This window comes from Myripristis murdjan, chromosome 13, assembly GCF_902150065.1.
Source record: "Myripristis murdjan chromosome 13, fMyrMur1.1, whole genome shotgun sequence".
Taxonomy (NCBI): Eukaryota; Metazoa; Chordata; class Actinopteri; order Holocentriformes; family Holocentridae; genus Myripristis; species Myripristis murdjan.
This window is the reverse complement of record NC_043992.1, coordinates 35,675,191-35,697,676: the sequence shown is the minus strand read 5'-3', so window position 1 is coordinate 35,697,676 and position 22,486 is coordinate 35,675,191. Positions and strand designations below refer to the sequence as shown.

Below are 22,486 nucleotides of genomic sequence, written 5' to 3'. Positions count from 1 at the left end.
AGGGAGAATCTAAACAATAAATCAGCCATCATTGTAGCTGTTTGGTTGGGATAAAACCAGGATACACTCGGGTCTCGGTGACATATGGTTGCCAGCCTTTGATGTGATGGATGATTTAGACCTATGGGCAGTTTTCAAAGTATCTGAACATTTTAAAACAGGCATTTGAGCAAGGCTAATTGGTCGTGCACAATTACACATAGAGCTAGAGAGCTCCCCAGTGCTTAAATCACGGCTTGTTGAGCATGAAGTTGAAGTATTCAGACAAATTTGCGAACAAATTTTCGAGATAACACAAGCCTGTAGGCTGTGTGACAAACAGCATGAATTATTTATGACATGGCTCAATCAGTGCACAATTAAGTTATCGTGTCATGTATTCAAGTTTGAAATGAGAGGCTAGGGATGCCTCTTCCCCGCTCATAAATTAGTCAGATGATGGTTCCTGCAGTCCTAGGTGGCTCGCTTGGCTCTAAATTGGCCTGCTGAGCCAGTCACTTACTGCCGAAATGGTTTGTCACTGCAGCATCTGCTAACTTTCCAAAATGCCTCTGTGTGTGCGCACATGCACATTTATGTCTGCAGATTGTACATGTTTATTATGTGTGTGTGTCTCTGATCAAAGCCTGCTGGCTCTTTAATCTCTCATCATTATTGCAGTGCTTTGGACTGAGTTTTGCTTCTGCATAAAATCCTTCTCATCCGCCCCCTCCCTCCCCAGGTGAGATCAGCACAAGGACAGTCCTGGACAGAGAGCATCAGTCTAGTTACCAGCTGGTGGTGGTGGTGCAGGATGGAGGCTCACCCGCTCGCAGTGCCACAGGCACAGCCTTTATCACAGTTCTGGATGACAACGACAATGCCCCCGCCTTCACCCACAGCCAGCCTGGCAAAGTGCTCATCATGCAGGTGATGCTGCAAGGCCACAAACATAGACAGGCAGGACACCAGGTATCTTCATTTCCTTCCCTGACATGTTCTTGGGTTTCATCCACAGGTGCTGGAGGGCCAGCCCTCCGGCTTTCTGGTGGGCACGTTGCAAGCCAAAGACCCTGACGAGGGGGAGAACGGCACGATATCGTACTCTTTGTCAGGTACAGTGACTGCTGAAGACCAAGCCCGTAATCATGTGTGCATGTGCATTATTGAAAGATTTATTCAAAATTAAAATGTACTAGAGTAAGTTGTTTTTTTTTTTTTTTTAACAAAAACAAAACACAGTGTATATCATTGTCAAATTGATTGTAGTACCTTGCTATAATATAGCTGTTACTTGCATCTCAAAATGAATGTGGTCAAGATTTATTGATAATAAAATGATACATGTCACAGCATTAAGGGAAGTGATTTGTTGCTGTCAGGGCCGGACTTACCATTAGGCAAAACTAGGCGGTTCCTGAGGGCCCCATAAAACTCTTCATACACTTATGGTTAATACAGTTATTACTCATTTGCGCACATTAATTATGTTTTTGATTAAAATCCTTTCGCTAAAATGCCAGCAGAATGCTTATCGTATGTGTGTCTCGGGGCCCCTGTTTTGTGTTTTGTCAGAGGGCCCCATGCCTGCCTTTGCCTTGGGCCCCAAATTTCTTAAATCCGCCACTGGTTGCTGTAATGTGTCATTCTCATCTTCTCTTATCTCCACTTGTTGTCATGCTCTGTGTCTCCCTCAGGTCCCAGGGCTGAGCGCTTCTCCTTGAACCCCAACACCGGTGAACTGCGCTCGTCGTCCCCTCTCAGCCACTCGGAGCGAGCCGAGTACACCCTGACGGTGACGGCCACGGACCGAGGCCTGCCCCCTCGCAGCGCCTCCTGCTCCCTCAGCGTACAGGTCAGGCTTCCACTGGAGCTTAGCCAGCACAAACTCTCAGGACTCACCTATTTTATATCAAAGAATAGTCTCAGGGCCTCTCAGAGTAGCTGCAGACATATCAGCCTCACTTCTGACAAGCTTCCCTCCCTTCCCCTCCCTTTTCTTCCCCTGTGACTTTTCAAAAGGGAAATTTCTATCTGAAATGGAAAAGTGGGTCTGAATCAAATACTCCCAGCTGGCTTTTGATGAGGGCCAGCTGTAGACTCCTCTGATCAAGGTCATAGTCAATGACTTCAACACTTTTAATACAGTAGCCCCTTTTTCAACGAGAGGCCGGGAAATATGCTCACATAAAACATAGCATTGTAGTTAATTTCGTTAATATTTAATATACAACATAAAAAGGGCCTGAAAACACAATGGTAGGAACCTCGAAGGGAAAATGGAGCTGTTATGTAAAGGGCTCAAATAAGAGTTCCACTGAGTTTTTCCTCCTATCCAACAGCAAACATGAAAGTCATAATTGCTAATTAATTGGATTAAACAGTGTAGTGTTGTTTCTGTCGGCTGACGCATTTCTGTTATTTTCTTTAATCATCTTTTTCACCGACTTTCCAAATCCATCACTGATAGGATGGGCCTACACTCATTTATTTCTGGAACGCTTGGTTTTCCACCTAATGTGGAACCAATTTACAGCTTGTCATGTAAGGTTTCACAAATAGAGAGTATTTTTGACTGCCTACCCACTGTGGGAACCGTGCTGTAGGATGCAATGCTGAACATCTTGATCATCGTGAGCCCGGCTTATGAAACGCTGTCAGTAATGCTGCTGAAAATTTGATCAGCAGTGTCTGCCTGTCTCTCCCTCTCACTCTTACTGCCATTTAAATTCACTCACTCCCTACTACTTTGGCAAAAAAAAAACTTTATTAAAACAGTTTGTCATACATGCAACTTGTGGTGCTGTTTTTTTTTTTTTTACATGCAAAGGAGCAAACTATTAAAGTTGTAATCTTTGAAGTCACTTGAATTAGTCATCAAGGGAAATATAAAACTATGCGCCGTTGAGGACCAGGTCCCAGTGCTAAATTTAAACACTCACCATTTCCGTTTCTGATTGTGTTACTTTTGTCATCTATTATTTTTCCTGGCAATGACAGGTATATCTGATTAAGGCTGATTAAGGTTAGCGGGCTTGTTATTCAAGTCTATAAAAATGTTTTAAAACTTGTTTCTTTTATTCCCACTGAGTGCACGCTGCAAAAATCTGTTTCTGCTTTGCAAAATTCCACGAAATATTTTCATTATTTGTGCTGGAAGTTGTAAAGTCAAATTGCCATCAGGCATGTGCACTCATCACATCGAGCGTTTGTAGTTTTGGTGTACGACCAACCAAAACTCTGAGTTCACCTTTGTCACCAGCCTCAGATTCACTGTCATGCAGCTCTTTCTCTGTGCCCGGTGGTGACTTCAGGATTTCTCATCGCTTGTTTTTCTTTGTCACAGGTTCTCAGTGTGAACAGACCTACTTCTAAGACCAACTCACTCTCCATATCCTTCAACTCCGTGGAGGAGGCCAAGCCCGGCTCAATCATCGGATCTGTTCGCTTCCATGACGGAGAGGCCCCAGAGGCGGGCGAGGTGACCTACACCGTGGTTGGTGGCACAGACCAAGATGGGACCTTCGTGGTGGACCGCCTGACCGGAGACGTCTATCTGGCTCGGCCTTTGGACTACGAGCGAGACGCCCGCTACACCCTGCAGATCGAGGTGGACGACTTCTCTCAGACCCTTCCCAGCAGCACCTTGGTCCAGCTGGACATTGACGTGGAGGACAGCAACGACCACGCCCCCCAGTTCCCCGAGGACCCCATAACCATCGTCATCCCTGAGAGCATGGAGTCCGGCTCGTCCGTCTACACCTTCCAGGCCACCGACAAGGACGGCAGCGGGCCCAACAGTGAACTGAGCTACTCCATTCTTCACCAGTGGCCCAACACTCCCGGTTTGCTCATCCTCGACCCGTCCACCGGGATTCTCTCCTTGGGACAGGAGCTGGACCACGAAGCCACGTCCTCTCTGATCCTGGTCGTCCAGGCCACAGACTCTCCCCTCAACGCCAGCCAGAGGCGCTGGGGTTCTGTCACGGCGAGGATCTATGTCACCGATGAGAACGACAACGCGCCAGTGTTCAGCTCGCCCACGGCGGTCAGCGTGATGGAGGACCAACCCGTGGGCTTTGTGGTGCTCTACGTCATGGCAAGAGACGCAGACCAAGGGGAGAATGGCCGGATGACCTACAGCATCCAGTCAGGCAACACAGGAGGGACATTCAGCCTCAACCCCAACACTGGTAAGTCCTGTCTCCGAGATCCCGTTCACACTGAGTTTTTTTTATTATTATTTATTTTTTTATTTTATTTTGACAGTTAACATAGGTGACATTGGCATAACTAGACGTACATGACATAATGTTGACAGATACACAGTGTAAAAAAGACAAACAAGAACAAAAAACAAAAACAGAAAGAGATAATAAAATAACAGTACATGTTCGCTTCTATTGTGGTGTGTGTGTGCGTGTGTGTGTGTGTGTGTGTGTGTGTATTCGGATGGCTAAATGAGATGCCCTTGTGTGTATTGATAATGAGTGTTACCGATAATAATATTGATATTAATGATATTAACCACAATAAAATAATACAAACAATAATATTGATTAATAATACTGATACAATAAAAATTATGTATTATAATAATAATATTAGTAATACTAATAACAATAGTACTAATAGCGATACTAGTTTATATATGATAGTGATAAGTTTGTTTCAGCAACAAAGCCATGAAGAAAGGTAGATGAATAAGTAGATAAACAAATAGTAACAGGAACAATGATGATAAAACGAAACGATACAGAAAAAAGAAATTTTTATAGTCTCATGCATATGTATGTATGTGTGATATTAATAATAATCATTCACACTTAGCTTGAACTGAGTGGATCAGTCTCGATCTGATCACAAGTGACACATTGCGATTTGATCTGTCAAACCACCTTTGGGGGGCGCTGCGGCGGCTCACCTGACAGAGCACGCACCGTAAATCAAGGCGAGTCCCAGGTTCGTTTCCTTGCTGCATTTCATTGCCTCTGTCTTCTATGCTCTTTTTGATTGATTGATTGATTGTTTTTTTTATTAGTGCGTCATGCACACAGGTGCCCAGCCCATAAAGGCGTACAAGACACAACCACATAGAAAAACAAACAATAGTCAGAGTCATCAGACTTCAAAAATCAAATATCCAGAAAAACACGCCTAGCAAACAAGTAATAAGGTCATACAAATAATTTTTTTTTTCTTAATGACCATGCATTTTTTATAAACCCAGCTAAAGCAAATACATCCTTCCTAGTTTACTTTCATCATTTAGCCAAAACAACTCGGGTTTAACAAACTGCATTTTTTGAAAAAGAGACTGCCTCTCTTCATTATACAGAGGATGATTGAACACAAAATGCATTTCATCTTCTGTCACCTTTAAATTACATCATGAACAAGTTCTCTCTTCCTCTGGAGTGGAGTTGAATCTGCCCGTTTCTAAGGCCAGGGGGAGAATCCCAGCGCTCACCTGGGCACACAGGGACCTTCTGCTTCTGTCCAGAGGAAGAGGTACATATGGTTCTGGGCAGTAAACATTTTTTAGTTGGCAATAAGTTTTTCTCCACTGTCACTGTCAAATAAAGCAGAAATACCAAAAAAAAATATTGTTTTAAAATAACCTTGGAAGTTGTCAGAGTTACATTTATCCACACAGCATTTGTAGTGTGAATGCTGATGTGTCCCGATGTGGAAGGAAGGAGCAGAACGGAGGACCTTGCCGTGAGAAGTGTCTTCTTTGGGTAAAATATAGAGCGGCTGGACACAACTGCCTCACAGATGGGCCAGAGACAGGGAAACGGGACGGGTGCACCGAAAAAAAAAAAAAAAAAAGTGCCAACTGGAACTGAAAATGGCTCGCAGAACCAGAAGCAATTCTTTACGTGGAAATTCAAAGAACCATCAAAAATGTTTGTGTGTGTGATTGATGGTGCTGTTCTGTGTTTTATCTGTTAGCTTTGCGATGTCACGTACGGTGGAGAAAGAGTACATGAAAATAGTTCATTCTCTTTTTTTTTTTTTTTTTTTTGATTTATTCATTTATTTGGAAAACGGAGGCATGTCAGCCCGAAACAGCATGTGATCTAAAACAAATAGTGCGAAAAAAGTGCAGATCTAAGAACCATGTGAGCACCATGAGGAGCCATTCACTAAACAAACAGCTTCTTTAGATGGTGATTTTTTTTTTTTTTTTTTTTTTTTTATCATATCAGGAACCATTCAGGAGCCTTTATTCTTCTGTGAGTGGGGAATATTGTGGAGATAGTGACTGAAATATAAAAGTGAGAAAGAGAAAGAAGAAAACAAAAGGAAGATATTTGGAGAGGTCTGAAGGCCGTCACAAATCCGATCCCGAGCGATCACTGAAGACGTGTTTGAGACCCAAAAGCCGGGCGGGAGCGGCGTTTTGTCTCAGTCGTCCTCGTGTGATGACATCAGCTGAGACGGATGTGAAAAACTAAACGGCGTGAGCAGGGCCTCGGCAAGAGTCTTTAGATAAGACAGCTACGGTTCCCCTTTTCTCACATGCTCTGACACACAGCCCCATCACAACCGCCACACCTCGCCCACAACACACACACACACACACACACACACACACACACACACACAAACTCTTGTAATACTCTGCTTACTTTTGAGTTCACAGAAACTCTTGCTTCACCTTTCATGACTTATTTCTCTCAGTTGGAGGCCAGACAGACTGCCAAAAAGTTACACACAGATACACACACACGCACACACACACACACACACACACACACACACACACAGCCTATCATCTGTTATTGTGGATCTATTCCCATGGAAGACCAAAGAACCTCCTGCTCAGGCTTCTGGGAACCATTAGAGAAGGGATCAGTTACGCGTGTTTATGTGTGTGCATGTGTGTGTGTGTGTGTGTGTGTGTGTGTGTGCGCGCGCACATGTGTGTTTGTGTACTCGCATGAGACTCTGTCACTTAGTCAGCGCTGACCTTGGGCTATTTGGTCCTGTGGGCTTTGTTGTGGTGTTGGAGACACGTGTCAAAACGCTGGCTCCGCCCTCCTCTTTCAAAACGGCCAACCAGGATCCCCCCCCCCCCCCGGAGCGGACGGGGGGATGGAAACAGTCAGAGTCTGTCATGCGTGTCACTTCTGCGTCAGCCCACAGTGTGCACTCATCTTGAAGTGTTTTCATGCACACTGGTCATTTGTTAGAATAATGACAGGCTTAATCCTTCGAGCACCTGGGCTGCTCCTGTTCTGGGGTCAGTGAAAGGAGAGCTGGGACTGTCTCTGCACACTCCATTTTCATTAGTTTGGTATGACACTTAACCACAATAGAGAGAACTGCAGAGCTATTATTAGGGATCCAAAAAAGTCATACGATGAGGGATGGTCCACTCTTTACTCGGAGCTCTTATCGTGTTCGCCACTCCTTTCTCTCAGACGCATTACTCAGCGTCAGAGGAGGGGGGCCATTCATTTCAATGCAAAGACAAAGGGAAAAGTGCATTTGTGATATGGTGAATTATTTTTCTGCAAAAGACAACAATTCACTGATTAACACATCAAATTCTGATAAACGTCTTCGGCATATGACAGAGGATACACAGTACAGGCCAAAAGTTTGGACACACCTTCTCATTCAATGCATTTTCTTTATTTTCATGACTATTTACATTGTAGATTCTCACTGAAGGAATCAGAATGCCAAGAGTGTGCAAAGCAGTAATCAGAGCAAAGGGTGGCTATTTTGAAGAAACTAGAATATAAAACATGTTTTCAGTTATTTCACCTTTTTTTTGTCAAGTACATAACTCCACGTGTTCATTCATAGTTTTGATGCCTTCAGTGAGAATCTACAATGTAAATAGTCATGAAAATAAAGAAAACGCATTGAATGAGAAGGTGTGTCCAAACTTTCGGCCTGTACTGTAAATGCATTCATTTTCTTGGGTTTCTGCGTGTGACATTACCTCACTTAACCCTCACGCTGAAGCGCTGGCGCCACGAGCCCCCGCGTACACTTCACATGTTGGAATTGGAAACATCCAAAATAAGAACTCCCCCCCCCCACACCGTTTTCCTCCTCTCTTTTTTTCTGCCCATATGTTATCAGTGACCAGGCGTACGGCAGGATCACAGGAGGAGTCGAACTCGGCGAAAATATTCCAGGCTGTAACTCCGAACAGATTAAAGGCTCAGGGGCAAGTTATCTCAGCGCTCGCGAGATACAAAGAGAAAACACACACACACGAAAAAGTTAAAACAAAATCAAAACAGCCCCGACGTCCTGGCCCCGTCTTTCTTTAACAGTTGTGGCTCATTTTAAGGCATGAAATTGAAATTGAATCAATGCGAGCTCTACCCTCTCAGGGCAGGATAATGAAAAGGCAAAGGGTGCCCCTAATTTCTATAGAGCACGGCAGGCCTGGCCGTTGCGTGTCTAGAGCGCGTGTTTACTGCCTCGCTCTCGATGGCTGCGGCATTCGCAACGGAAAATCTCGTAAACTGTGGCCAGACCGTCGGGCTGCTCCAGCGGCGGTGGTAGCGCTCAGGTAGGCAGAGCTCTGTGTGTGAAGGAGTTCAGCTCTGATTTGGCCCTCACACGACATCTTTTCACACTTCCCTCCTTTAATCACGTCAGCGCACACCAAGCCACAGACAACGGGGTTGTTTATTGCCCTTGACCTCAAAGCTCTCATGGTTTCCATGTGCACAGCTTGCCCCCTTGAGATATAACAACGCACAGACGGGAGATCTTACGCTTGTGTTTCACGTCTGATTCTTCTCTCCGCAGGCTCTCTTTCTATTTTCAAACCTCTGGACCGTGAGGAGCAGGATATCTTTAACCTCACAATAATTGCCGAGGATCATGGGATACCCCAGCACTCATCCAGCCAGCTGCTGTGCGTCCACGTGATTGATGTGAACGATGAGGCACCGTGGTTTGAGGAGAGCCAGTACGAAGCCCAGATTGCGGAGAATCGGCCTCCGGGATCCACGGTGTTGACGGTGTCTGCGTCTGATCTGGACCAAGGTGAGGCGCGAAGCGGGCGCTGATTCGGCTGGCCCAGACTTCAGATGTCAGCGATGTATTTGATGCAGTTGCGCGGCACATGGACTATTTTTATCATTATGTTATGACGCCCACACACATTTTCTGTAAATTGATGGCAGGCCGTGCTGCACTCACACTTGAAGAGTGAACAACAAATATGCCCCTAATTACCTTTTTTGTATCTCCTGAGCCCCCCATGTGCTGAGCGCATGTCCTCATCAAATTAGCAGTTGTTTTTAATTGAGAACTAACACAGGAGGATGAGGGGTGGGGGGTGGGGGGTGGAGGGGGGGCGGGGGTGGCTGCATTCCCCCGGCCTTAGTCAGAAGCACATAAAACAGAAGGATTATAAACTTTCTCTCCAAGAGCAATTAGTGAAGTAAACAGGTGAGCTTGCCAGGCTGTTCGTTCTGTTAGCACGCAATCTGGCATCCAGACACCTGAGGGGAGGGCCGCCGGTGCCAAATGCTTAGACAGCAAAACAAACAACAAACAAATTAAAAAAAAAAAAAAAAAAAAAAAAAAAAGGAATACAACTGCATTTACATGAAAAAGTAAACATTGTATTTTAGCAAGTACAAGTTTTTGTCCAGTGTTTATTTTAATGTGTGCAACTGAATAAATTGATGTGATAAAATGAATAAAGTATTTATAGCTCTCAGGCATCATCCTCTATGCCTTGGGTGACATTTGGGTCAGTGTGCATGTCTTGAATAAATGGCTAATTTTCTGCACTGCACTCTTGAATTACAGCATCATTACTGTGTGTGTCTGTCTCTGTAGGGACCAATGGTCAGGTGACATATGGAGGCATCTCAGTGGAGGGCTTCAGCATCAACCCGGTGACAGGTGTCATAACGACCACAAAGACACTGGACAGGGAGCAGCAAGAGCACTACACTGTGACAGGTACCGTCTCGGCCATCTCCTTGATAAGTAAAATGTCTCATTCCGTGTCCGGATACGCAAGATTATAACTTCTCAGAATTCACATTGCTCGTGGAGTAAGTTGTCATTAATGCTGCCGCGTGTTGTTTTCTTTTGTTCCAACAGTTTATGCAAAAGATGGGGGCACTCCGCCCAACTATGCCAAAGCCACTGTAATGATCAGAGTACTTGATGAGAATGACAACGCCCCTACATTTGGACGTCTCTACTACAGTATTGAGGTGCCTGAAAACCTGGAGCCGTCGCCTCTGTTCACCGTCAGAGCCACGGACCAGGACACGGGGGAAAGCGGGGTGATGAGTTACAGAATAACAGGTGAGAAATTATTTTGAGCTGTCGTTCACGTTTTAAATGAAGTGTCATGACCGTCTGTCATCAGTGTTTTAAATGAAATGTTATGACGGTTACCAGAGGTGCGGACTCGAGTCACATGACTTGGACTCGAGTCATAAATTTGATGACTTTAGACTCGACTTGACATAATGTAAAGAGACTTGCAACTCGACTTGGACTTTAACATCAAGGACTCGTGACTTCACTTGGACTTGAGCCTTTTGACTTGGAAAGACTCCCTACTTTCCCCAAAACACAAAGATTAAAAAGTATGTTATTAAGGAACGCTCTATCTCCCTCTGTGTATATGCGTGCGTCTGTGTGTTTGTGCTCGTGGGTGGTGTCGGCACACACAAACACAATCTATGTTATCACATGCATACTACTGCTCAATCATTGGTAGTTGAATTGTTAGGTCTGTTTGATAAGTAATTTACATTACTTACATTACTTAATTTACATTAATTACATTACATTACCAGACGGTGATTCTGCTTTACAATTTGATTTTATGACTGCAGGATGAAAAAGGTTCTCCCAGGTAGTGTGTTTTGTTAAATTAGAAGACAGTAACAAAATAAGAAAGGAGCAAAAAAAAAAAAAAAAAACGTTTTTAAAAATAAATACAGATTTTAAAAGCATACATGATATGTTTATTACTCTGTTGTTAAAAGGACTCGAAAGGACTTGAAACTCAAACTGTAGGACTTGGGACTTGACTTGAGACTTGTCAGTCTTGACTTGGGACTTGACTCGGGACTTGCCTGTCTTGACTTGGGACTTGACTCGGGACTTGAGGGCAAAGACTTGAGACTTACTTGTGACTTGCAAAACAATGACTTGGTCCCACCTCTGACGGTTACTGTGCATTAAAATTTTGTACCATGGCATGATATGTAATTCCCAAGTGTTTGATGACGTTTATGGTGATCGTCATTTACCTGTGCATCTCCTGCAGCTGGAGACCCGTCAGGAGATTTCCGCCTGGACAGGCAGTCAGGTGTTCTGTCAACCTCAAGGTCCCTGGATCGGGAGAAGAAGGCCAAATACAGCCTAACAATCACAGCTCAGGACCGGGGCCAGCCTCCCCTCAGCAGCACAGCCACTGTGGAGGTGACAATCCTGGACATCAACGACAACAGCCCCCAGTTCCAGAGCAGCAGCTATACTGCAGACGTGTCTGAAAATGTCCCCATTGGCTCTCTGGTCCTGGAGGTGAAAGCCATAGATCTGGATGAGGGTCCCAACAGCCAGGTGCTGTACTTCCTGAGCCACGGCTCCCAGAGCAAGTTCATCATAGACCAGAACACAGGCCGCATCATCACAGCAGCACCCCTAGATAGAGAAAAAACAGCCTCCTACAGCTTTGAGGTCTGCGCTACTGACTCCTCCCCAGCAAACCCGCGTAACTCCACTGCTCAGGTGACTGTCTACATTCAGGATGTGAACGACAACGCTCCCTTCTTCATCCAAGATCCGCTCATCGTCAACATCTCTGCCAGTGCTGTGTCCAGCCGCCAGGTGCTGGCCACCATGAGGGCAGAGGACAAGGACTTTGGGGCCAATGGCTCCGTGTTTTACCGCTTTGCCAGCCCTGTGAGAGGTTTCACCATCAACTCCCTGACTGGAGACATCCAGGCCACAGAGAAGCTGCAGTCTCTTACCCAAAGCCAGAGGACCCTGATAGTGGAGGCCATGGACCAAGGGAGCCCGGCTCAGTCCTCCCTGGGGGTGGTGATCATTTATGTCAGGGAGCAGAGCTACAGGGGCATCCGGTTCTCTCGCAATGCACGAGATGTCAGCCTGCAGGAGAACGCTGCTAAAGGTTGGCATGATATGAACAAATAATACACTAAACGGCTTTCTGTTCTTGGAAATCTCAATGTAAAATTAGATTGAGTCTATAGTACACAGTATAAACAGTGAGAATAAGGTGTATGAGGTGTTTGTGTTTCATCTTCCTAGGCACAGCAGTAACACAGACTCAGGCCCAGTACCCTGATGGTTCCCAAACTGGGATCATGTACAGTATCTTCAGTGGAAACAAAATGCAGTCTTTTGGAATCAGCTCCTTCACTGGTAAGGGATGGAATGGTAAAATAGGTTCTATAAAAACATATTTTACAAATCTACAGTATGCTATACAGCTTACCCCATTGATCTTTTGTGAATTAGGGGAAATTTGGGTCCAGAACTCTGAGGGACTGGACTTTGAGGAGACCCCAAGACTCCGCCTTGTGGTAAAAGCTGAAACAGCATCCTCCAGTACCTACATGGCTGTCAACCTAATCCTGCAGGACGTCAACGACAACTTGCCACGATTCCAGCTCCAGAACTATGTGGCCTACATTAGGGAAGCACAAGGCTATGATTTCCCCATTATCCAGGTGCAGTAGCCTGTCCCTCACACATTTATTATGTTTGGCTGTTGTTAAAGTGAGAAGCAGAAGAAGAGAAAACACTCAGTTTCAAACTTCAGAAAACTGGAGAGTCTGAGTGCGGCTGAGAAATGATTCGGTTCGTTTGCCTATGTTTTCAGTGTCCCCATTGAATATATAGGTTAAGTTGTGTCACGACGCCAGGCCATTATATAGCCCATTTTCAGAAATTCTGACTTCCAAGTCTAATATTGCTCATCAGTTCAAGTTACATTGAAACAGCTGTTGCAAATCTCGCAATTTCCTCAGGTTGCGGCAGATGACCTGGACCAGGGTCAGAACGGTCAGGTGACCTACTCCATCAGGTCGTCATCCATGAGTGGCTTGTTTAAGATTGATCCGCTGACTGGCAGCATCACCACCGCAGCGATCATGGACAGAGAAATCTGGACACAAACAAAGTGAGGCTTGTTCTGTTTTCTCTCTTTCTCCCGGAGCTGCACAACGCCCTTTCTGTGGTTCAAGTGTATCTTGCAGCCTGCCATGTGGTTCTCCTCTGCTCAGCTCTGCCCTTCTCATATGCATGGTTTAACTTTTGTTACCATGGTGCCGTTTCAGTTCTCCTCACAAATACCTCCCTATGCTGTAGTTTAAAAAATAAATCTCTTCTAATGCTCAGTTTGAAAAGAGAGAAGCTGATCTTAGCAGGGGGTGAAACATTATGAAACTGGTTCATAAAAGGTAAAACAAAACAAAAAAAAAAATTGCAGATACTGATATTCATTTTGTGGCACCAGGCTTGTTGTTACAGCAACAGACCGGGGAACCCCACGGCTGGCTGGCTCTGCCACGCTCACCGTGATCATCATCGACCTCAACGACAACAGCCCCACAATTCCCCTGCCTCGGGAGATCCGAGTGCCTGAGGGTAAGTCAACTTCACAGTGGAAGTCAGTCCAGTGATCTTATCAAAAAGCCTCACATCATTCTCCCTGGTAGCCCACTCAGCAGGACTCAGTGAGAAAAGTCTGACCCTCTTATGAAACAGGCTATTGCCAAGTTCCCATTCATTTCCTGTCTATTTGATGTTAAGGCTTTCCAGAGGAGAATATTCCTTAACAAAAGAGAAAAGAGGAAGTCTTAAAATTTTGTCTTTTGTCTTTGTAGTTTATTATTTCAGCAGAAAACTTAATATGTGCTTTTTTTCCCCAATATCACCCCTACCCTGTTCCTACTGCACACGCATATGCAGATACTCTGATTGGCACCGTGATCACTCGGGTGACAGGAAATGATGTGGACTCCGGACCAGCCCTGTCCTACACACTGCAGCTGGAGGCAGATTGCCAGGGCATGTTTGGGATCCATCGATATGGAGGAGGGGTGTCTCTGACTGGCCCACTGGACTATGAGGAGAGGACCTGGTACACTCTGACCATCCGTTCATCAGACTCCAAACATCAGAGTGAAGCCAACCTCACGGTGCTGGTGGACGATATGAATGATAACGCTCCCATATTCACCCAAGACCTGTATCAGGTACGGACGCCATTTCCCACCTGCCCACACAAGTCCATACTCCATCTCTCAAAGAAGTATCGAGCCTGTAAAAGTTCCTGAATGATCCGTAATGGATCCTGTTAATGTTACACTAACTTTAACCCCTTATTGTGTGGATTTCTTCAGGTAACGGTATCTGAGCACCTCCCAGCTGGCAGTTCAGTCATCACAGTAACAGCCACTGATCGTGACTCTGGAGAAAATGGGAAGATTACCTACAGAGTGATGTCATCAAGCAGGGACATATTCTACATTGACCCAAGCAATGGTAAGATCCCTGCGGTCACATTTATATTCCTGGTTGTTTGTAACAGTGTCTCTATTCCCAGCCAGGGCTACCCCTTATTTACCTTACATTAAAAAAATGAACGGATAAGACTCTTGAAGGCACCAATTGTGTTTGTTCATCTTTCCAGAGAAATTGCAACTTATTTCATCATTTAGTCCATTAAAAACAAAACTTAATTTTATTTGCTTTAGATGTTTGGCTACAGATAACATTATAAAGTAAGTGTGTTATAAACAGCTGCTCTTTTGCCCCGGGCTGTTCTCCTCTTCTCTTCTTGTTCTATTCTCTAATGATTCCTAAGCTCAAATAATTCCAAAATATCCCCACCCACATGCCCTGCCCTGCCTACAGTAATTGCAAAAGTAAACAGCAATTTAGTGATTTATTTGAATCATTTAGTGTTATTTCTTTAATCGTAGACCATCCTGTATAAGGAACAATTCATATCTTTACCGTGATTCATTTTGGTAGGGGATGAAAATTGCATTGCTGTTGATATAATCACAGTGAAATATTTTATTAACACTGTCACATTTTCCCTGTAGGTACCCTGTTCATCACCCAGAAGACAGAGTTTGATTTCGAGAGCCCCTCCATTTTGGTGGTAATTGAGGCTCGGGACCAGGGCACGCCATCCCTTTCCTCCATTGCCACTGTCCAGGTGCAGGTGTCTGACATCAACGATAACGCCCCTATTTTTCACCAATCAGAGTACAGAGCCAGTGTGTCCGAGGATGGCCTCCCTGGATCCACGATCCTGACCCTGGAAGCTATAGATGGAGACCTGTCCCGGGACAACTGTGGTTTTGATTTTGCTATTGCCAGTGGAAACTCTGGCAATGCCTTCCAGATTGAGAGCAGTGTGCGCTTCCTGGAGGGGAGGGGTTTCCAGACAGTGGGCAGCCTGATCCTGATAGAGGGGCTGGACTTTGAGGCAGTTCCAAGTTATAATCTGACCGTTGTGGTGTCAGATCGTGGCATCCCTCAGCGGAGCTCAAGTGTGCCTATCCTCATCAATGTTATAGATGCCAATGACAACCCCCCAGCGTTCAGCCGAGCAGAATACAGCGTGGTGCTTAATGAGGGTGCAGCAGCAGGCACAGAGATCCTGCATCTATCTGCCACCGACCCAGACTCTGCCCCCAACGGAGAGGTTCAGTACTTTATAAGCTCAGGGGACGAGACGGGCCTATTCCAGGTGGACCAGTGGACCGGGGCCTTGAGGCTTCAAAGACCTCTGGACAGTGAGAGGCAGTCATCCCACATGATTGTTGTCCAAGCCACTGATGGTCAAGGGCACTACGCCCTGGCCCCGGTCAGTGTGGAGGTGAAGGACATCAATGATAACAGGCCCTACTTCCCCCTCAAATTACTTACTGCGAGCATCAGGGAAAACCAACCCCAGAATGCCTTAGTCACCATGCTGCATGCCATTGACGATGATAGAGGTGTTTTTGGACAGTTGAAATATTACATGTTAGACAACTCTAAAGAGGGAAGAGAAGCTTTCCTTATCAACCAAACTTCTGGCGAAGTGCGAACGCGCACTACTTTTGACTTTGAAAAGGTGAACTCTTTCCATTTTGTGGCTGTTGCCATGGATGCCGGCAACTATTCTGCCACAGTCACAGTGCAGGTCTATGTGACAGGGGAGGATGAGTATGATCCTGTGTTTACCTCCTCAGAGTTCTCCTTCCAAGTGCCTGAGGGAGCAAAGAAAGGGCAGAGCATCGGCCAAGTGCAGGCCAGAGATGAGGATGGAGGGGTGGATGGCATTATCCTCTACTCTCTATCAGACACTTCACCTTACTTTGAGGTTAATAAATCAACAGGTGTGATTTCCTTGAAGATGGACAGCTACAGCAGACATGTGAGCCGCTCTAAAAGAGAGGTGCGTCTAATAACACTGGACTTAATCGCTCACAGCCCTCTGGGGACATCCCGCATGGCAACCACCAAAGTTGCCATTGATGTGACCCATACATCTTTCGGTCTAGCCACAGATATGAACATGCTGCTTATCAGTGTCATCGCAGTCTCACTTGGGACTATAGTCATCCTCATTATAATTGCTGTGGCTCTGTTTTTCGTGAAATTACGACGCAAGAAGAAGGAGCAAAAAGCTCGCTCCCGAACATCAACATCGGGCACAGTGTTACACAAGCTTGAGGAAACCAAATTAGCAGAGAGTGAAATGATCTACCATCAGACCCTTCCTGGATACGCACCTGAGCAGGGGGGAAACAGTGGAGGTCCATACACTCGCGGTGGTTCGCTGGATCCCTCCCACTCCAGTGGCCGTGGTTCAGCTGAGGCAGAGGCAGCAGAGGATGATGAGATCAGAATGATAAATGAATACCCTCGAGTGTCCAGCATCTCCTCCTCCATGCAGGAGCGCATCTCTGCCCGAGGCCCAGACTCTGGAATTCAGCAGGATGCAGACCAGCTCTCAGATGTGTCTTGTGAGCCTTCCATAGATGCCAACCACTGGTTCAAAGGGAAGAAACTGGGCAGTCTCAATGGTACACTGTTAGCTGGCCAGGTGCCAGTCTACAGGGATGAGGGGGGTGGATATCTGGGTGTGGGAAGGGGACTTAGCATCTCTCACCCTAAAGACTATACCTTTCCAGAGGATGGAAAGCCTGCCGTGGACGGCTCCCTAACAGCCATCGTGGCCAGTGACGAGGAGCTGAGGGGCAGCTATAACTGGGATTACCTACTAAACTGGTGCCCCCAGTTCCAACCCTTAGCTAATGTATTCACAGAAATTGCACGGTTAAAGGATGAAACAGCTCCTTCTAATCCTCGCAGGTCATTTCATCAGAAAGCAAAGGCAGAGCCAAGAATTGACCCGCCACCCCTTATTACCTCCGTGGCTCACCCTGGGGCCAAAACTGTACCTCCTAAGCCTGCCATGGGGAGGACATTCCCCCACCTGGCTTCTTTACGAAGATCTCCCATCAGTAGTGAGGGATCCATCTCCTCGGTCGCCATGTCTCCGAGTTTCTCCCCCTCCCTCTCGCCGCTGGCAGCCCGCTCTCCAGCCATCACACCCTTCAATGTCTCACAGGGCCCTTCAGCGTCCATGATCAGCACCACTGATCACAATCTGGAACACAGTGAGGAGGCTGAGATGAGGATTTAAATTCTACAGATTTCATCTAAAGGTTGAACTTGAACTGAGTTGTTGTCCCAGCGTTGTTCTACTGTATGACAACAGGGGCTGTAAGCCCAAATGAGTCAATGCAATACTCTTTGGTCAGTCTAAGACAATAAATACACAGGATTATACAAAGTAATCCAAATAGCTGAAGGTGTGGTGCTTACTGAAGAAAACCTGAACTAGATGACTAACAGGCCAAAATGGACGATGCCTTTTTAGGAAGAAACTCCCTTCTCTCCTGGTGATTAGTGTTAATTTGCACATTCAAATGGGGATTCATACATGATGTCAATATTTTGTACAAAAGCATTGTTTGTCTATATTTTTATACTGACATATGGTTTCTGACAAGAAATGGCATTGCTGTGTCAAAAGGTTGCTATAACCTCAGAATATATTTCTATATTTGTATATTTGTAGCTTGTACTGTATACTTGTTTGTACTGTAAGTTGGTTCTATCTCTTGTAATTCTTAACCTTGTGGTTTTAAATGATGCGCGCATTAATGTTTTATGATTTGGGATTTTGTTACAGATTGTAAATATTTATAAAAGCAGAAGCGTCCTTGCTTGAACAAATGAAACATCAGTCAGAATACAGTATTGTGTGATCAGATTTCTAAGAATCCAGTGTTTGATCTCTCATCAAAATTTAAACACGAGTGTTGTCTTAGTTCTCAACGCATGTCCCTTCATTTTCCTTGAAGGAAAATTGAACTTGATGTCCAATGATCCTATCATTCAGGTGAGCTGGCTTTAATTTATCACAATGAGCCTTACCTTTGTGCACCACTTGCTTTTCATTTTGCAATGAAAAATTATTGAAATGAGGGAGAGCACTGAGCAGCTACATGGTTGAAAGTAAATGCAAATTTGTTTGCTGAATCTGCAACCCTATCCACTGAGGTTATGATTCCACTGATCTAAACATTCCACAGGATGTAAGCTGGTCTTGTTCATTTGTGTACTTATCAGAAAGCCCTCAGTAAAACAATAATAATCTAAGGTAACATAATCTTGGCCCAGTGTAAATAGGATGTGTTTCATATCGAACATATGGACCACAGAAATTCACAGCAGATTTTCCCATTTCTTTCCAAGGAGTTTGGGTTGTACAGATTTAATGCAGATGAATGTCTTAATGGACCAATTTTGGCTGCCCTTCTATGGTAGCGCTATAAAGAATGCTATATGGATTAATGGTAATACTAACAAATGTAACGTACTAAATGAAGGAATTACGACACGAGCATGTTTATGAATGTTCAAACACCACCAGAGAATGTTGATTAGGAACTCATGCCATTTACATTATAAGCCATAATTATATATGGCTATTACACAAGGCTTAGCCCATAAATGTATTCATGATCATACTTGCGGTTGTGGCAGCCATGTATAACTACCTTGAGCCGTGCCACGGCCTGGCTCTGGAAATTCCAATTTTCCTCAGATTATCATGAAAATGTTTGTTCTGTTAACAGTTTTTGACCCTTGATGACTTTTTTGATTGTTAAGACGCAACACTAACTTCTACTTCTACTTTTATTTATTATATTGGTAGATCCTCTCAGACACTGAGAGGCTAGGTAAATTATTTAGAAGTATGCTGTCACTACTTTGACTTTGGCCAAAAATACATGAAAACTACCTATTTCCTAGAATGAAAGTACCTTATTATTTGTACTATATTGTTTCGTATTGGACAGTGTTACCTACCACTTATGTTTTGTTTTTGTTTTGTTTTTTTTAACTGTGCATATTATAGTGCCACAGAGAAGAGAAGTCCCTCCAGATGTTCACACATATCATTCAACACTTGTCAAGAGAAATGTTTTGAGCAAAGTGCCTAATTAAAGTACTTAAGTGAATATACAGCTGCCTCCATCACATTCTTCTCCACACAGAATGTAGGTAATGCATGAAAATGAACTGTGTTTTATTATTTACTCTGTGGATGTACGCACATCTGATGCAGAGCTGAAAGCTACCGAATGCCAGTTGATATTCATTTGAACTGTTTGTGAGTACAACTCCCTTAGGGATTACAACCACGCAAAAAAACAAAAAACAAAAGCGACACAGCATCGCTGGTTTGATCTGTCAAACATGCAGGCGGTGACGTTCCCCAGCACACAGGACATGGCCTGTATCCCACCCTACTGTTTTGGGAGAGCAGCTATGCAGAGAGACCAAGAGTAGCTCAAATGTTAGAATAACAAGGCTGAGTTACTGGGGTTATGAAAATGACACGTCCCAGCACAGATGTTTTAGTTAAGCCCACCATCACACCTGCGGAAGGCTTAGCGGCAAGTTCCCAGAGCTCAAACGCCCCCGCACACTCCACACCTGCTCTCAAAACTCAGCAGAGCCCCAGTTACCTGCATTACCCCGTACCAAACCTCAGGCTTACACCTCACTCATCACATTACCTTCTCATTTAAAAACTCACCATCGGTCATGACAAAAATAGGTTATCGGCTGGCCCTTCTGGCGTCGAAACAGCCCACTCAGCATACCTGACACTGAGCAGTCCCAACAAGAGGAAAATCACTGAGAGAAATCACCGAGGGACCACATTTGGATTAATGACAGCCATTTCGGGGGATTTGGAAATTGCTTGGCATACATGATGTAACCCAGTCACAACATGATATAACACCACTGAGCAAGAATCAGCCTTGCAGAGCCAATAAAGACCTTCAGATGTGAGGATTCCCAAATTCCCTTCCTCTCAGACTCAGTACAAGACACAGATCTTATTTTTGTGTCAACAAGTAGGACAATTGGCTATTTATTGTTATTTTATTGTCTATTTATTAAAACTTCATAAACTCACTTTCCTAGTGAGCTCCGGGCAGAGGCTGCAGGAAGTAACAAATAACAGAGAATAGCAGCTCTATCCTGCTAAAAAAGAAAGAAGGCCCAAATGCATACAGGATTGCTATGAGTCATTAGCAGTAATCTTTTACAAATGCTTCCATTTCAACTGTAAGTAGCCATTAGGCTAATTAAAATCTACCTCTTTCCTTTCCAGTGAATGTGCAGCATACATATCCTTACAAGAGGTAACGTCATACATTAGAAATAATATAAAGGAGCCCTGAGTTCGAGTTGTTTCATGTGAAATTGTGTATTCAGCCTTCTCCTATTCTTCGAATGTTTATGTATTCAGATTTGCACCATAAAGAGACAGTGTATCCAAAATGCAAATAACGAGAGCGGGGTCGAAGAGTTCACTGGGAATTATTTCCTGAGAAACACTATCAGACTATATCTATATTAATCTAAGTATAATCTCTATTTTGTGAGAAAAGTGTCTTTCAAATGTGCAGCTTAAGATATTTTCATCCTTTTTCCATCCAGTCCCCTACCATATACTACCTGTTGCTTTTTTTTCTTTGAAAATTTAGTGTGAATTTTGCTTGGTTTTTTGCTTGGAGCGAAATGAGACAGTGGTTCCAACATGTATGAGTCCATTAAATATAGGACGCTTTCCAGCGATGTTTTCCAAAATCATTCCGACTTACAGCAAAGAGCTCACATCAGTCTCTTCTCACACCGACCACACCTAACCCCCAAATCACGGCACCGGTTTTATCTGTGGACATTTGTAATCTCAATGTTTGCGCATTACCTCCTCACATTAATTCTAAAATTGTCATTACTGCACTTATACCTCCCTGCACTTAAGTTTGTTTTGCAATCTTTTTTTTTTTCCTGTTTCAATTACTCGCTCTCATTTTCTATTCCCCAGATTGCACAGATAAGATAAGCAGAGTGAGGTTGGAGATGTGAAATGACCAAATGTGAAAAATGTGCATGCTCTGCCTTCAAGGCTGAGTGCCACTTGACCATAATACTGACTCTTGAATGACATGTTTGGATACTGAAAGCATCTAATTTAAAAAAAAAAAAAAAAAAAAGTGCAAGAAAAGTATTCCTATTAATGTATATATATATATTTTTCCAAAACAGTATTATTTTCCTGTCTCCAGCCCCACCTGTCATGAGTACACATTGCATCACTCTTGTATAGCCCGAGGCTAGCCAACAATCCTGCTGCCTGATGAAACAGAGCTGAAACTGGACCAGTTCTCTTTGTGCGCTCCAAGGCCTGCCTCTGACTGGTTACGCAGCTGAAACCCAACCTCGTGGTATTCCTGGTAATTACACACACCAACACACGCACGCATACACACACTAACATAAAGGCAAACTGATGTGTTATTTTGTCTCGGGTCTAAAAAGATGGGAGGAGCTGGGCGGATGGGACGGCCCGTTGATGATACACTCAGCGTAAGTGAACTCATCAGTGTCAGTGCAGGCTCAGGTTATGAGCTGAGTTGCGTGACCCGAAACGCCGCACCTTAGATCAGAAGCCAGTATATATACACACAGCACAACTCAGACGATATGAGTAAGAGGGCAAAAGCCAAGTCATTACTCAGAGCTTAAATTAAAGGTTCTGGCTAAACCAAATGAAATATATCATTTTCCCGTCAACACAAAAGCGAGCAGAGTGCATACACAGGATGCTGTTTTCTTAACGTGCAGTCTGTAGTGCCAGACTCCCCCCTTTTTTCCCCTCCGACAAACTTTAATCTTTGCATCTCATATCTTGGAGATGTAAATACAGTAATGCTTGCTTGATATGGCCATTCTTTTTTTTTTTTTTTTTTCTTGCAAACTTTTGAAGCACACACATACATATTCCCTTTCAGTGGATTCATTAAGGTATTATTGTTCACTCCGGTTGGCTTGAAGCCACTCTCTCACATGGAGAAGAATC

At 44.4% G+C, this 22,486-nt stretch overlaps 1 protein-coding gene across 1 annotated transcript in view; it reads left to right on the top strand.

Annotated features, from left to right (window-relative positions):
* LOC115370295 (protocadherin-16-like) overlaps window positions 1-19,501 on the top strand; it is a 95,989-nt gene extending 76,488 nt beyond the window's left edge. Inside the window, exons 7-21 of the mRNA XM_030067253.1 lie at window positions 722-909; window positions 998-1,094; window positions 1,677-1,834; window positions 3,326-4,172; window positions 8,764-9,003; window positions 9,808-9,933; window positions 10,078-10,287; window positions 11,264-12,130; window positions 12,271-12,384; window positions 12,481-12,692; window positions 12,993-13,144; window positions 13,481-13,611; window positions 13,936-14,222; window positions 14,370-14,511; window positions 15,078-19,501. Coding sequence (XP_029923113.1) covers window positions 722-909; window positions 998-1,094; window positions 1,677-1,834; window positions 3,326-4,172; window positions 8,764-9,003; window positions 9,808-9,933; window positions 10,078-10,287; window positions 11,264-12,130; window positions 12,271-12,384; window positions 12,481-12,692; window positions 12,993-13,144; window positions 13,481-13,611; window positions 13,936-14,222; window positions 14,370-14,511; window positions 15,078-17,677 — 6,371 coding nt within the window. The 3' untranslated portion in view covers window positions 17,678-19,501. The remainder of the gene's footprint in view (window positions 1-721; window positions 910-997; window positions 1,095-1,676; window positions 1,835-3,325; window positions 4,173-8,763; window positions 9,004-9,807; window positions 9,934-10,077; window positions 10,288-11,263; window positions 12,131-12,270; window positions 12,385-12,480; window positions 12,693-12,992; window positions 13,145-13,480; window positions 13,612-13,935; window positions 14,223-14,369; window positions 14,512-15,077) is intronic.
* Window positions 19,502-22,486: the final 2,985 nt, after the last annotated feature.